The sequence below is a fragment of the Dama dama genome, chromosome 5, assembly GCF_033118175.1.
Source record: "Dama dama isolate Ldn47 chromosome 5, ASM3311817v1, whole genome shotgun sequence".
Taxonomy (NCBI): domain Eukaryota; kingdom Metazoa; phylum Chordata; class Mammalia; order Artiodactyla; family Cervidae; genus Dama; species Dama dama.
Window position 1 is genome coordinate 9172404 of NC_083685.1, and position 16871 is coordinate 9189274.

General features: G+C 48.0%; 1 protein-coding gene across 1 annotated transcript in view; it reads left to right on the forward strand.

The window, feature by feature from the left end:
• The window catches only part of ACACB (acetyl-CoA carboxylase beta), a 95888-nt gene that overhangs the window by 31213 nt on the left and 47804 nt on the right, over positions 1 to 16871 (forward strand). The window contains exons 10-19 of the mRNA XM_061141702.1: positions 281 to 451; positions 1058 to 1219; positions 2711 to 2874; positions 4281 to 4431; positions 4538 to 4641; positions 9256 to 9337; positions 10057 to 10202; positions 11683 to 11833; positions 13103 to 13237; positions 15708 to 15854. Of these exons, the coding sequence (XP_060997685.1) occupies positions 281 to 451; positions 1058 to 1219; positions 2711 to 2874; positions 4281 to 4431; positions 4538 to 4641; positions 9256 to 9337; positions 10057 to 10202; positions 11683 to 11833; positions 13103 to 13237; positions 15708 to 15854 (1413 nt within the window). The remainder of the gene's footprint in view (positions 1 to 280; positions 452 to 1057; positions 1220 to 2710; positions 2875 to 4280; positions 4432 to 4537; positions 4642 to 9255; positions 9338 to 10056; positions 10203 to 11682; positions 11834 to 13102; positions 13238 to 15707; positions 15855 to 16871) is intronic.

The following is a 16871-nucleotide window of genomic DNA, read 5'->3' on the forward strand; positions in this document are numbered from 1 at the left end:
TGGGGAGCTTGGGTGGGGGAGGCATCTCAGCTCAGCACCAGCAAGAGCTCTCAATGCCCAAGTTGCCAAAGTGGAGTGGGTGTCCAAGAAGAGGTGAAGGGGCAGGGAGTGGAGGGAGGAGATGAATTCAGCCTCATGCAGGTTTGTCGGGCTATGATCTCTGAGGTCCTGAGGTCATTTACACACGGCAGGTCCTCAGCCTGCATTCGGTCAGGGAACCAGGATGTTTCCTTCCCCGAGAAAACCACCGGCACCCCCTCCTTCCCCATCTTGTCTGCAGTGTGCCGTGCGCCTGGCCAAGACGGTGGGCTACGTGAGCGCGGGGACTGTGGAGTACCTCTACAGCCAGGACGGCAGCTTCCACTTCTTGGAGCTGAATCCCCGCCTGCAGGTGGAACATCCCTGCACGGAAATGATCGCGGATGTCAACCTGCCTGCTGCCCAGCTGCAGGCAAGGAGACAGGCTCTGAGCCCTGGGGTGGCTTCTGCTCAGAGTGGGGGCTGGGGGTGGGGTCTCCTGTCCTGCTTAGGTCAGACCTCCCTCCATTTGGACTGACCTGGTCATTTCTTCCTGCTGGGAGTCACTCACACACTTTGGCGGGATATGACACAGATGCTGGCGGGTCCCTTTGAGTGGGCCACATCCTAAGACCCAGTAGACTCAGTGTGATCCTTTGGCTCAGCTGGTGTCCCCCGTCATCTGCTTCTTCCTCGTTCCTCCAGATCAGCTTTCCCTGCGTCCTTCACAAAACTTTCTTTATCTCTGCCTCTGGATGCTGTTTCCCCTCCCCTCCCACCTACTAAGAATCTATAACTTTTATCTGATACCCATTAGGTGTTGTGACTGTTGCTTCTTTGCCGAAGGACACTGCTCCATGGGGGCAGAGGCAAGCTGTCTTTTTCCTTCCTGGCGTCTCCCAGGTTGTACCGTCTTGTGGGCCCAGGAGGAGCTCAGTATATTCCAAATCATTCACTGCACCTCTTCCTCCATCACCTCTAGCTCTGGGCTCTGTGTTTGAGGACTGACCCTCTCACGGGATGGACTTCTTGATTTCAGATCGCCATGGGTGTGCCGCTGCACCGGCTGAAGGATATCCGTCTTCTGTACGGAGAGTCCCCGTGGGGGATGACCCCCATTTCTTTTGAGACCCCTAGCAACCCTCCCGTTGCCCGAGGCCACGTCATTGCAGCCAGAATCACCAGCGAAAACCCAGATGAGGCAAGTCGGGGGTGGTGGTGGGGAGGGGCTGCATTTCCACCACCTCCAAGCTCCCAGCTTGGGGCAGACCCCGAACCTTAGCCTGGAGGAAATGCCCAGGCCTCACAGTTTACAGACGAGGAAACTGAAATGCAGGAAGGGGAGGGATGAAGGGGTTTATCCACAGGTGCTATATGCCAGGGACCAGGCAGATGCCTGGTGTGTCAGATGACAGCCACGCCTCTGGGCATTGTCACCCTATATTGCAGCTCCAGAGGTTGTGGCAGCCGGCCTGATGCCCAGGACCTGCTGAGCCCATGGCTGAGTCCCAGTGGTGGACGACGAAGGTCACATGTGTCCATCTTTGGGATGGGCAGCTGGGTTTAGAGCACAGATCCTTGGATTTCTGGCCCCATGAACTTTTTACTACAACATACAGTCTAAGGCAGCAGTCCCCAACCTTTTTGGTACCAGAGACTGGTTTCACAGAAGACAGTTTTCCCGTGGACCAGGGTGGGGGGTGGGATGGTTCGCAGATGATTCAGGCACATGGCATTTATTGTGCGTTTTCTTTCTATTATTATTACATCATCTCCACCTCAGATCATCAGGCATTAGATCCCAGAGGTTGGGGACCCCTGGTCTAAGGAGTCCCTCTGTGACTTGTTCTTACTTGTGCCTTAAAGTACCAAGCAGCTGGCATCTGTCACAGTGTACGTGTGTATCAACGGTGGTCACATAACCACCATAATCTACCACGATTTAGTTATCTAAAGACTTCATTCAAGAAACTTGGGATGAGAGAAGTTTTAGCCCCTCTCTCCTATGGTGACTGTATTAGTTTGGGATCTTTGGCTGAGAGCAAACAATCAATTCCGGTGGTGGGCAGGCAAAATGGGAGACTTTTAAGGGGTGGATGGCTTATTCACAGAATGGAGGATCACATATAGAAAAAACCCAGGCACCTGAAACTTTGCATGTCTAGCCTCCAAGCATGTCTGCCAAAATGAATGCCTTTATCACAGGCAATCCCAGCCAGAACATCAAACCCACCTCTCCCCTTTTACCAGAGTTATACTCAGAAGTGGATGGGTCATTCTCACAAAGGGAGTTTATGTGTATATTAGCATCGACTAGGGCTAACATTGGATTTCTGTATCTGCCATAGTCTAAAATTGGAAATCCCTCTCCTCTTTTATTTGAACATATTCTGATCAACAATGGCAAGCATTCATTTAAAATCAGTAGGTACTGTCACTCAGCTCCATCAAGTGATTACTGGTCCCCAACTCGGTTGTTATCTTTCAACTTTTTTTAAGAATAAAAATTCCACACCTTGACATGCTCACCTGGATACACCTGCACTGCTTGTGACAAGCATTGATGTTTTATTGATCACACTAAGCTCTTGGGTGTGGGAGGGGCTCTTGGGTTTTCCTAAGATTTAATTCTGATGAAAATAGATCTGGAGTAATAATTTCTTCTGTTTTGCTTTTTCTGTCTGTGCTCCAGGGGTTTAAGCCAAGCTCCGGAACAGTCCAAGAATTGAATTTCCGCAGCAGCAAGAATGTATGGGGTTATTTCAGCGTGGCTGCGACTGGTGGCTTACATGAATTTGCGGATTCCCAGTTTGGGCACTGCTTCTCCTGGGGAGAGAACCGGGAAGAGGCCATTTCGTTAGTATCTCCCTCCCTCCCTTCCTTCCACCCCTTCCTTTGAGAAACTAAAAATTATTAGCCTGTGGCTTCAGATGCAGAGCAGTTTAGGGGATGAATAGCAGACCCTGTCTTAAACACCGTATGCCAAAGTCCAAGAACACAATCTGTCCTCTTCCCTCGTTTGGGACCTGTGACGACATACATGGAATCAGTTCACCAAGGTCACTGATCTTGAGCTTGTTACAGGTTGAGCTTGAAGGTGATCCAAAGAATGTTCAAGGTGATTCCAGGAGCTTAAAAGGTGCTGAGTGCTATAAATTTTTATTAAAAAAAAAAAAAAAAAAAAAGGTGCAGGGGGGCCCTCTTTAAATTAAAGTCTCTTAAATAGTTCCCCAAGAAATCCACATTGAAAAGAAGCCCTCAAATGCCAAAACACCTCCATCTTTTAAAAAATTGAAGTATAGTTGATTTACAGTGTTATGTTAATTACTGCTGTATAGCAAAGTGATTCAGTTAAACATATATATATATGTACATTCTTTTTTAAAAATATCCTTTTCTGTTATGGTTTATCATAGGATAGTGAATACAGTTCTCTGTGCTATACAGAAAGACGTTTCTGTTTGTTCATCCTAGATAATAGCTTGCATCTGCTAACCCTAACCTCCCACTCATCCTTCCCCCACCCCCTCCCCCCTTGGCAACCACAGTCTGTTCTCTATGTCTGTGAGTCTGTTCCTGTTTCATGAATACGTTCATTGGTGTCATGTTTTAGATTCCATGTATAAGTGATATCATCTGGTGTGTTTCCCCTACGACACTCTCCCTGATTTCATAAAGAGTGGGGTTTTCTGCCCTTTGGACTGGACACCGTGTTTGATGCCGGGGGGGGGCGGCCCTCTGGGAAACAGGAGGTGGTTACAGCCAAGCACGTGCAGGCTGGTGACTGCCCTGTGCAGAGTGGGGTACTGGTGTCAGCCATCTGTCCATGCACCCCAGTCATGCCGGGCAGCTGGGGGGACAGCTAGAGAGTGACTCCTCCTGGGACACTGAGCGATTTTGACAGGTCCAGCAGGAGAGAGAGTCAAAGTGACTGGCAAGGTTGATAACAATTATAATCACTGTAATTAACCATTTCATAGCAGCTAACATTTACCGATCAGGGATCATGTGCTTTATATGGATCATCTCATTTGAATCACCAAGTACCTGTGAGAAGGCAGGTTATCCCCCCATTTTCCAGATGAGGAAACTGAGGCCAGGGCAGTTTAGTCACTGGCCCAAGATTTGCTGGACCAGTCCATGCTGGAGGCTGTCTGATTCGGGACACTCTCTTCTCTGCGGTTTTGGCTCATTGGGAACCATGCTGGAGCTGATAACACCTACGTTAATTGGGAAAACAATCTGTATGTCTTCCCCTCAAGGAATATGGTGGTGGCTTTGAAGGAACTATCCATCCGGGGTGACTTCAGGACCACCGTGGAATATCTCACCAACCTCCTGGAGACTGAGAACTTTCAGAACAACGACATTGACACCAGCTGGTTGGATAACCTCATTGCAGAGAAAGTGCAGGTAGAGGGCTGCACGCATCTCCCCTGGGGGTCCTGGAGCCACCACCCTCCCCCGGCTCCCTCTGGCCTTGGTCCCTGTGGATACTGACTCACAGAGTCTCTCCCAGGCTGAGAAGCCAGATATCATGCTCGGGGTCGTGTGCGGAGCCTTGAACGTGGCCGACTCCATGTTCAGAACCTGCATGACGGATTTCCTACACTCGCTGGAAAGGTAGGGCGTAGGGGTACTTCCTTTCCCCTCTTGGGAAAGGTAGCAAGTAAGTGGTGTTGGTGTTGGTGGCAAGTAAGGCAGAGACATACTTTCTTTGGGTGCAGATCAGTCACCATGCAGTTAGTGAACCCCTCCTGTCGTCACCTTCTCCTCCTGCCCTCAGTCTTTCCCAGCATCAGGGTCTTTTCCAGTGAGTCAGCTCTTCGAATCAGGTGGCCAAAGTATTGGAGCTCCATCTTCAGCATCGGTCCTTCCAATGTGCTTGCCTCTGTAGAATTCCTCAGATAAACCTGGGCTGCCCTGGAAAGGCTGGATGATTGGGGTGGTGGGGGCGAGAGGGATTCTCAAGGCCAAGATAGCCATCATCCTTCAGACAGCCATGTACATACTCATACTGACCTGTGTAAGTTAAGTTACAACAGGCAGGAGTTCAGAGAGGAGGATGTGAACTTGAGAAGCAAAGCAGATTATAGGTCACCTCTATAAATGGCTCTTTCCCAGGTTATAGGTCACCTCTATAAATAAATCAGGTGACCAGTGAAATGGACCCCATGAAGATGGCCAGGAGGTCCCTCTTAGGATGGACCTGGGTTTCCCAGCCTCTGTACCACTGGCATTTGGGGCTGGGTCATCTTCTGTGGTGAGGGCTGACCCTTGCCAGATGGAACATTAGCCCATCCAAAGCATCCCCTCCTCCTCATCCGGAAGTCAGGACAATCGAGTGTGTCTCCAGATACTGCCATCTGTCCTCTGGGAAGAGGCAGAAATCTCCTTCCCCCCTGCCCTGCCCCCATTGAAAACCACCGTGATAGGCAAAGGAGACTACCAAAAGGGAAATAGAAGGATGAAAGTTTTTAGTCCTTGGATCATATGCTTTTTATTTTATTTTTTTTATTTTTTATTAGTTGGAGGCTAATTACTTCACAACATTTCAGTGGGTTTTGTCATACATTGATATGAATCAGCCATAGAGTTACACATATTCCCCATCCCGATCCCCCCTCCCACCTCCCTCTCCACCCGATTCCTCTGGGTCTTCCCAGTGCACCGGGCCCGAGCACTTGTCTCATGCATCCCACCTGGGCTGGTGATCTGTTTCACCATAGATAATATACATGCTGTTCTTTCGAAACATCCCACCCTCACCTTCTCCCACAGAGTTCAAAAGTCTGTTCTGTACTTCTGTGTCTCTTTTTCTGTTTTGCATATAGGGTTATCGTTACCATCTTTCTAAATTCCATATATATGTGTTAGTATGCTGTAATGTTCTTTATCTTTCTGGCTTACTTCACTCTGTATAATGGGCTCCAGTTTCATCCATCTCATTAGAACTGATTCAAATGAATTCTTTTTAACGGCTGAGTAATATTCCATGGTGTATATGTACCACAGCTTCCTTATCCATTCATCTGCTAATGGGCATCTAGGTTGCTTCCATGTCCTGGCTATTATAAACAGTGCTGCGATGAACATTGAGGTGCACGTGTCTCTTTCAGATCTGGTTTCCTCAGTGTGTATGCCCAGAAGTGGGATTGCTGGGTCATATGGCAGTTCTATTTCCAGTTTTTTAAGAAATCTCCACACTGTTTTCCATAGCGGCTGTACTAGTTTGCATTCCCACCAACAGTGTAAGAGGGTTCCCTTTTCTCCACACCCTCTCCAGCATTTATTGCTTGTAGACTTTTGGATGGCAGCCATCCTGACTGGCGTGTAATGGTACCTCATTGTGGTTTTGATTTGCATTTCTCTAATAATGAGTGATGTTGAGCATCTTTTCATGTGTTTGTTAGCCATCTGTATGTCTTCTTTGGAGAAATGTCTGTTTAGTTCTTTGGCCCATTTTTTGATTGGGTCATTTATTTTTCTGGAATTGAGCTTCAAGAGTTGCTTGTATATTTTTGAGATTAATCCTTTGTCTGTTTCTTCATTTGCTATTATTTTCTCCCAATCTGAGGGCTGTCTTTTCACCTTACTTATAGTTTCCTTTGTAGTGCAAAAGCTTTTAAGTTTCATTAGGTCCCATTTGTTTAGTTTTGCTTTTATTTCCAATATTCTGGGAGGTGGGTCATAGAGGATCTTGCTGTGATTTATGTCAGAGAGTGTTTTGCCTATGTTCTCCTCTAGGAGTTTTATAGTTTCTGGTCTTACATTTAGATCTTTAATCCATTTTGAGTTTATTTTTGTGTATGGTGTTAGAAAGTGTTCTAGTTTCATTCTTTTACAAGTGGTTGACCAGTTTTCCCAGCACCACTTGTTAAAGAGGTTGTCTTTTTTCCATTGTATACCCTTGCCTCCTTTGTCAAAGATAAGGTGTCCATAGGCTCGTGGATTTATCTCTGGGCTTTCTATTCTGTTCCATTGATCTATATTTCTGTCTTTGTGCCAGTACCATACTGTCTTGATGACTGTGGCTTTGTAGTAGAGTCTGAAGTCAGGCAGGTTGATTCCTCCAGTTCCATTCTTCTTTCTCAAGATTACTTTGGCTATTCGAGGTTTTTTGTATTTCCACACAAATTGTGAAATTATTTGTTCTAGTTCTGTGAAAAATACCGTTGGTAGCGTGATAGGGATTGCATTGAATCTATAGATTGCTTTGGGTAGAATAGCCATTTTGACAATATTGATTCTTCCAAGCCATGAACACGGTATGTTTCTCCATCTGTTTGTGTCCTCTTTGATTTCTTTCATCAGTGTTTTATAGTTTTCTATGTATAGGTCTTTTGTTTCTTTAGGTAGATATACTCCTAAGTATTTTATTCTTTTTGTTGCAATGGTGAATGGTATTGTTTCCTTAATTTCTCTTTCTGTTTTTTCATTGTTAGTATATAGGAATGCAAGGGATTTCTGTGTGTTAATTTTATATCCTGCAACTTTACTATATTCATTGATTAGCTCTAGTAATTTTCTGGAAGAGTCTTTAGGGTTTTCTATGTAGAGGATCATGTCATCTGCAAACAGCGAGAGTTTCACTTCTTCTTTTCCTATCTGGATTCCTTTTACTCCTTTTCTGCTCTGATTGCTGTGGCCAAAACTTCCAACACTATGTTGAATAGTAGTGGTGAGAGTGGGCACCCTTGTCTTGTTCCTGATTTCAGGGGAAATGCTTTCAATTTTTCACCATTGAGGGTGATGCTTGCTGTGGTTTTGTCATATATAGCTTTTATTATGTTGAGGTATGTTCCTTCTATTCCTGCTTTCTGGAGAGTTTTCATCATAAATGAGTGTTGAATTTTGTCAAAGTCTTTCTCTGCATCTATTGAGATAATCATATGGTTTTTATCTTTCAATTTGTTAATGTGGTGTATTACATTGATTGATTTGCAGATATTAAAGAATCCTTGCATTCCTGGGATAAAGCCCACTTGGTCATGGTGTATGATTTTTTTAATATGTTGTTGGATTCTGTTTGCTAGAATTTTGTTAAGGATTTTTGCATCTATGTTCATCAGTGATATTGGCCTGTAGTTTTCTTTTTTTGTGGCATCTTTGTCTGGTTTTGGAATTAGGGTGATGGTGGCCTCATAGAATGAGTTTGGAAGTTTACCTTCCTCTGCAATTTTCTGGAAGAGTTTGAGTAAGATAGGTGTTAGCTCTTCTCTAAATTTTTGGTAGGATTCAGCTGTGAAGCCGTCTGGTCCTGGGCTTTTGTTTGCTGGAAGATTTTTGATTACAGTTTCGATTTCCTTGCTTGTGATGGGTCTGTTAAGATCTTCTATTTCTTCCTGGTTCAGTTTTGGAAAGTTATACTTTTCTAAGAATTTGTCCATTTCATCCAAGTTGTCCATTTTATTGGCATAGAGCTGCTGGTAGTAGTCTCTTATGATCCTTTGTATTTCAGTGTTGTCTGAGAAGGATGAAAGTTTTTAGTCCTTGGATCATATGCTTTTTAAAAAAATATTCTTATTTGGCTGCACTGGGTCTTAGTTGCAGTCTGTGGGATCTAGTTCCCTGACTGGAAATCAAACCCAGGCCCCCTGTATTGCAAGTGCCAAGTCTTAGCCACTGGACCACCAGGGAAGTCCCAGATAATATGCTTTTGAATGGTAATAGAGTCCCAACATGAGACCCAATAGAGACCCAATAGAGACCCTGGTGGCTCAGCGGTAAAGAATTCTGCCTGCAATGCAGGAGACCTGGGTTCGATCCCTGGGTCGGGAAGATCTCCTGGAGGAGGGCATGGCAACCCACTCCAGTGTTCTTGCCTGGGAACTCCCATGGACAGAGGAGTCCAGCAAGCTGCAGTCCATAGGATTGCACAGAGTCAGACATGACTGAAGCGTCTAAGCAGCAGCAGCAGAGGCCCTGTCCGTGCACCGGTTTCTTTCACAAGCAGGTGGCAGGATTCCCAAGCAAGGACTTTTTCCGAGAAGAAGCAGCGTGGAGTTTGCTTCTTGGGAAGCCCTTTTGAAATTTCACATCCTGCAGCAAGACCAGTTTCCTTCAGTTCTAAGGGATATCAGGTTCCTTGGGACTGTCCATCCCTTGCCTTTATCAACCAACTGTGGTGATGCTTAGGAGAGGCAAAGAGTGGGTGGTTTTTAAAATCCAGAGAATGGATGGCCGCAAAGTTCTTGGTCACTCCCAGACTCACTGCAGGTCTGTCTTCTCTCCCAGGGGCCAGGTCCTCCCCGCAGAGTCTCTGCTGAACATTGTGGACGTGGAATTAATTTACGGAGGCGTTAAGTACATCCTCAAGGTAAAGGTCTCTATTTCCGGGGTGTCTCTAACACTCTGGGGTCTCAAGGGAGATTTACTTCTGCAACATGCCACCCCTGCAGTGGATTTTTCTCATGCCTGGTCCCGGGATTCCCCCTGCAGTCCTATGACCTTGAAACCTATGGGCTTTGGATTCCAGAACCTGTAGGCTTGGTCCACATGCACAAACAAGTCGTGATAGAGCATGTATTGGTTTCCCACGGCTGCCATAATGAAGTTCCATAAACCGGTGTCTTTACCAGTTTCACCAGAAATTCATTGTCTCTCAGTTCTGGAGGCCGGAAGTCCAACATCAAGGTGTTGGCTATGCCGTGGTCTCTTAGGCTTCCAGGAGCCACCCTTTCGGTGGTCGTGGACAGTCCTTGGTGTTCCTTGGCTTAGAGGTTGTCACTCCAATCACTGCTAGTCTCTGGCTTTGTACGGCTACCTGTGAGTGCGTCTTTGTCTGTCTGTCTTCATCTTCCTCCTGTGCCTGTCTGGGTCTCTTCTTGCCTTACAAGAACACCAGTCAGACTGGATTCAGGGCTCACCCTAATCCGGCCTGACCCCTCCTTAACTGACTACATCTGCAAAGACCCTGTTTCCAAGTAAGGTGACATGCCAAGGTTCCGAGAAGGATGTGGACTTGGGGGGACACTGTCCAACCCCTCAAAGCGTGTAAGCAAAACCACGGCTCAAGGGCAGAACCTGTCCCCACAGGTGGCCCGGCAGTCTCCGACCATGTTCGTCCTCATCATGAACGGCTCTCACATCGAGATCGACGCCCACCGGCTGAACGATGGGGGGCTTCTGCTGTCCTGCAGCGGCAACAGCTACACCACCTACCTGAAGGAGGAGGTGGACAGGTGTGTGGCCGGGGGCAGCCAGAGCCAGCTCCCCCCACCCACCCACCTCGGGTCCGTGTGCACTTTTAGGCTTTTAGCCGAGGCACCTTCTCCGGGACCTTCCGGGGCTCCTGGGGAGTTCATCTCGAGGGTGGAATCCCAGGCTGCAGGTTGGCATCCATGGGAGGTCCCCAGGCATCCCTTGTCTAGCGATGTGGATGGATTCAGGGCTGCCAGCTCCACAGCCTGTGAGGTGTGCGCTGGGTCCCAGCAGCTCTGGTCTGAGCTGCAGTGTCCACACCCATCAGAACAAGGCTAGGAGAAGATGTGGTTATCCAGTTAGGGTAGCGGCTATTTATTTGAGCATCTGTTGGGTTGGCCAAAACGTTCGCTTGGGTTTTTCTGTAAGATGTTACCTACGAATAAACTTTTTGGCCGACTCAATACTCACCCCAGGTGTCAGACTAGGTGTCAGCAGAGAGCCGTGGTCACAACTCATGGAGTCTTGTCGGGGACGAGACGCATCGAACAAGCGGATGGCAGCAGGGAAGGTTGCTGTGTGTCTGGATGGGTGGAGCATGGGGTGACCCGGAAGCACTCAGTGCGGGGGCCTCACGAGACAGACTCAGAGACCCTGTTGGTCTGGGGTGTGTGACCAGCCCGAGCTCACACAATGAAACAGACCCCTACTCCCACCCCCAGCTGAACAGGCAGCAAAGACCCCTGGCCAAGAAGAGTAAAATGGGGGAGGGACGGGGGGGTGGGGATTCCAGAGGCCCCAGGCCTGAAAAAGCTCCAGTTAGAGAATGCAGGTTCTATTCCCAGTCCTCCATGGAAGAAGGCGGACAAGATACACCCCAGATTGGCCTTGTGTTACCTCTTTTTAACTCATGTTCTCTCTGCCAAGAACATTCAGGGTGATTATAGGCACCACCCACAGGGCAGACTCCTGGTTCTGTTACAGAAAGTGAAAGTGTTAAGTCTCTCAGTCTTATCCGACTCTGCGACCCTGGACCAGAGCTCCTCTGTCCGTGGGGATTCTCCAGGCAAGAACACTGGAGTGGGTAGCTGTTCCCTTCTCCAGGCGATCTTCCCAACCCAGGGATCGAACCCAGGTCTCCCGCACTGCAGGCAGATTCTTTACTGTCTGAGCCACCAGGGAAGTGGTTCTGTTATAAGGAGAAGCCTTTCCCTGGGTCAGCATGTATTGAATAATATCGATATTGCTTGATTGCTTTCTCTGTGCCAAGGCCTGTTGGAATTATGTCAGGAAAAGGAGCTAGTTTTCTGCCAGGAAGGGGCCCCACCCCAGCTCACCCCCAAAGTCTTTGGGGTAATTGTCAGACAGCACCATTTGGGAAGAGTGGAGTGAGTCGCTCAAACCATCCCAGGGTGATGCTCCTGGCTGCCATTAGGGAGGGAAGACGCTGTCAGAAGCCTGACTCCGGCACGTGGGTAGATGGTCCCCTCCAGTGTCCCCACCACCTCCTTCTCTATCCAGTTACCAAATCACCATCGGCAACAAGACGTGCGTGTTTGAGAAGGAGAACGACCCCACGGTCCTGAGATCCCCTTCGGCTGGGAAGCTGGTGAAGTACACCGTGGCGGACAGGGAACACGTTGAGGCTGGGGGCAGCTACGCCGAGATAGAGGTGACCGCAGAGCTGGCCCCCAGGGTGGGGCTGCAGCCGGCCGCCCTCACACCCCTCCCCCGGGGAGGGCCCTCTGGCCAGGCTGCTGCACCCAAGCCAACAGACCGCCCCTTTCTCCTGAGCGCTCACCTGCTGATCCCTCAAAGAGCCAGTGCGTGGGGGGTTCAGCCCCGGTTCCCTGCCTTATCCCATGGGGAAAAAAATCTCAAAAAATGTATCCCTCCCCAGGTGATGAATGATAATAATGCTGGCAATTAAAAAGTGGTAACCCAACACCTGCAAAGCACTTAATACATGGCAGGCACCCTTCTAAGCATTTTCTCTGTCTTTAATTCCTTCTTTAATCTTCCTAGCAATCATGAGTTGGACCCAAACAGAACCTCCATTTTGCACATGAAGACACGGGGCCCAGGCAGCCTAAGAAACTCACTCAAGGTCACACAAAGCCAGGATTCCAACCTGGTCATTCTCTGCTGCCAAGGAAAAGAATGATTTCTGTAATGAAAATATAGCAGTGGTGGGAGCTGACACCTGTTGGCCTCTTGCTATGCGCCCTCCAGCTTATCCTTCTCAGTGCCTTATGAGACTAGCCTGTCATTTCCCCCCATTTTACAGTTAGGGAAACTGAGGCTCAGAGAGGGGACGGCATGTGCTAAAGATCACAGAGTAGTGGGTGGGGTGCAGGGGTTCCAGCCCAGGCCTGGCTGACCTGAGTGCCCAAGCTATGAACTTTTGAGCATGGGCAGGATAGTCCTGTCTGAAGCCCATACATGCTAACAACATTCATCGCGTCCACACAGCCAGACTCTCAGACCAGTTAAAGGGGCTGCTGACTGGACTGGAAGCACATTCTTCATTCCCAAGAAGGTTTTCTCTCTGCCTTTAAGAAAAGGAGCCAGTCATAAAACGCACCTCATTTTAGGAATGTATGTATCAATCACCCTACATCATATGATTTAGCTGTGTTTCTAAGAGAAAGGCCTTCCTTTGGAAATAAGGAGCAGTTTCCACATCTGTAAAATGGGTACAGTGAACACCTGCCTCCCTGGCTGGCTTTGCAGATGGTAAAGATGTATGACTAGCACTGTGCCTGGCACATGATAGATTGTGTAAATGCCACTCTCCTCTCCCCGCTGCACTTGAACTCTGCCCAGGGGGTCATTCTTTGTAAGTGACACGGTCCATGCTCCAGAATTGCTAGTTTGGGGTGACCCAGGCCAGACCCTCGGGGCCCCACCTAAGTAGAAATCACTTCTTTGTGCAAAACAGGTCATGAAGATGACCACGACCCTGAATGTGCAGGAAAGTGGCCGGGTGAAGTACGTCAGGCGTCCGGGGTCTGTGCTGGAAGCTGGCTGCGTGGTGGCCAGGCTGGAGCTCGATGACCCTTCTAAAGTGCGCCCGGTATGTGACACCTGGCACGACTACCCTGTGAGCCGGGCAGGCCGGCGGCTGCGGCCCTCCGGCCTCACCCACCCCGATGGACGCAGGAACGTGCCTGCCTGTGCCCACACCCTCCTCAGCAGCTCCCCATCCCACTAAAAGCAAAACCCACGCGCTTCCGATGATCTTCAGGGTCCCCCAGGGGCTGTGCCCCGCTTTCTCCCCTGGATTCACCCTCTGCCTCCCTCTCCCCCTTAACCACACGCTCTGGACCCCTCCCCCTTGGGGCCAGCTCCCTCTGCCCAGAAGAGCCTTCCCCCAGATGTGCACAGGGCTCCCCCCTCATTTCCCATAAACTTTGAGGCAGCCCTCTTCCCTGCCGTGCGTTGTATAGCGTTGTCACGTTTCCATGACGCGAGGTGACCTGCCCTCCCACGGTAAGCCAGGCATGCAGGGAGGTGGCTCCCCATTCCTGCAGGTAATGTTTGTTTGTTTGTTTGTTTTTCTTTATGATAATTAGCATATATGCCCAGGAAGAAAAAAAGCTAGAAAAGCATTTTTTTTTTTTTTTAATCAAATTGTCTCTTTTCTCCGGACTATCCTATCAGTTTCATTTGTTTTCTCCTCTTTCTTTTCATTATTCTCTTTCGAGGGTTACCAAAGGTAGAAATAGAGTGAGCTTTGTTAGGTAACAGGAAATGAATCTGTGCCTACCTTTGTGATTCGTTTTAGCAGACCTTTCCTGCGGGGCTGGGTTCTGGAGACAGGAACCCAGCCACCAGTGCCAGCAGGCTCATGATTGCCAATGAGAAAGATAAGCAGATAAGTCTTTGTAATTCAGCTCAGTCAGAGGGACCGTCCTTGGCTGCTGGCTGTGGGGGTCTAGAGGGAGAAGCAGCAGCAGACTGTGGAGACAGGAAGCCCTCCAGTAGATCTTGAAGGGCGAGAGGAGCAGCCTGCAGGGCTGGGAGCGGAGCGGAGGGGATGGGAAGCTGAGGGCTCTGGGCCGGCAGAATAGCATGCCCCCAACTCCTGGGCCCCAGTGCCTCACATGGTCAGTGATGAGTGGGTGTGCTCAGTCGTGTCCGACTCTTTGCAACCCTGAGGACTATAGCTTGCCAGGCTCCTCTGTCCATGGGATTTTCCAGGCAAGAATATTGGAATGGATTGCCATTTCCTACTCCATATTGAGTGGATATTTGTAAAATAAATTAAGAGATGAATGAATGCATGAATTCAGTGTTGCCCTTTGGGGGAGCTTTTTTAAAAAAAAGTTTTGGCCTCACCTCACAATATGTGGAGTCTTAGTTCCCCGACCAGGATTTGAACCTGTACTCCCTGCATTGGAAGACTGAGCCTTAGCCACTGGACCACCAAGGAAGTCCCTTTGGGGAGTTTTTTGTTTGAGAATCCTCTAAGGCCAAATGTTTATGATTTACAAAAAGCACGTATATTTGCATGAGAGTTTCCTAAATTTTCCTCAGTGCTAGGTATTCATCTTTGGGATTCAAGCAAACCTGAAAAGAAATAAGAAAATATGGAGATGATATTAGTTAGAAAGCAAAGCCAAACAGAAACATCTGTCAGCAAAAATAATCAGCAATAGGAAAAGAATTTTATTTGAGCCAAACTGAGGACCACAGCCCAGAAGACAACCTTTCAGATAACTCTGAGGGACTGCTCCCGAGAAGCATGGTTTTCAGCACAGTTTTGTGTCTTCTCTGAGCAATGAACATGAAACAAATCAGGAAGACTTTCCTCTAAGATTTCAAAAAAAAAAAAAAAAGCAAAAAGGAAAAAACCAGACCAGCGTATGCACAGCAAGTCACCATGGCCTTGGCACCCAGGAAGGGAGTCCTGCTAGCATCAGGGGAGAACCAGCATTGGCATCCCAGGAAGGGAGGCATTGCATCTCTATTTTATTTATTTATTTTTTAGCTTTTTATTTTGTATTGGAGTATAGCCAATTAATAATGTTGTGATAGCTTCAGGCAGACAGCAAAGAGACTCCGCCATACTCATCTTTATTTTTAACATGGACTTTCTGTACTTCTGGTCAATGTGCTCTTTTCCTCAATAATTAAAACAGATGTCCATTGTATGTTTGGCTACAAACAGGCTGCTTAGTTAGCATGAAATTCAAGTTAACTCATGTAGAAGCCACAATGACTTCCCCTGACCTCAACATGTGAACATTTAAAATAAAAAAATCACATCTAACACCCTCCAAAAGTATTTGGAATACGTAATTGACTACGACATTTACCAAGGGGAAGATTTGGAACCCTCACACAGGGGTGTGTATGAGCACTTTTAACTTTCCAATAGAATGCTTTCTTCTGTTCCCCCTCCCCTTCAGGCTTCATCCTAACCACACTGTGTGCATGGTATACGTATTGTGTGTTGGTGGCTCTGCCTTGGCCCTTGGCTGGTCCACCTCCTTCGGAGGCCACAGTGGCCTTGACCTCTGGCTCCTGTTGTGTCTCATCAGGCTCAGCCGTTCACAGGAGAGCTCCCCTCACAGCCAACGCTGCCCATCCTCGGAGAGAAACTGCACCAGGTTTTTCACAGTGTCCTGGAAAATCTCACCAACATCATGAATGGCTACTGTCTGCCGGAGCCTATTTTTAGCATCAAGGTGGGTCACGTGTGCAGGGTGGGTGTGTCACACACACGTGCATAGGTGCAGGTAAAGAGCCCAAAGATCCCGGAGATCTTTACTGGGGTAAGAAATGAGGAAGTCTGTCATTTCTATCAAGGGCCTGTTCTCAGGGGATTCCTCAGTTTCACTGTAGACATCGCAGTACATTTCTTTCTGATTATAAACTGGTGTAAAGGTTACATTGCTTTTGGGGATTCAGTTCAGCTCAACACTGAGAATGTTCACGTCGTAAGAGAAGAGTCGATGCGGGTCACCTCTTAAAGAGACAGTAAGGAAGCGACTTTGTCCAGAGACACAGCTCTGTTCATCCAGGGTCCCATTGTCTAGAGAAGTAAGTCCTCAAATTTGCAGACCTCTGTGAAGGATCCATGCTGCTGAACGTGGCATCAGTAGCTATAAAACGACTGCTACATCATCTTCCATCCCAGAATAGTCCATCACAGTGATGGTGGTCATGGTAATAATGGCCAGCTCTAGCCTGGTACATGCTACGTGCTAGCTCCCACACTGAGCACTTAACACTTATTAAGTCCTTTCACCTTCCCAACAACAGGGAGGTAGGAACTCTTATTATTTGCATTGTACAGGTGAGGAAACTGAGACACAGAGAGGCTATAAAACTTGCCTTATTTCATCCATACGGAGGCAAAGAGGGGGTCTGAACCCTGACCCTCCAGCTTCAGAGTCCATGTGCCTAGCCCGTGTGTCAGGCTGCCTAATGACCAGCATTGCAACAGTTTTTTTAGCCTCTGCACTTGCCAGTGTGTGCATGGTTTCAAGTTCAAACCTTACAACCTCATTACGGGGTTGACAACATTCTCCTTCCCATTCAAAAACCATCAACAGTTCCAGTGACCCAGAAGCAGGGCACTGCAGCTATTAAGAGTCTCTGAGTTTGCATCCTGGCTCCGCTTCCTACTAGCTGGGTGACTTTGGGTAACTTAATTCATCTCTCTGTTTCAATATCCTCAAACAGAAAATGGGAATACCGAT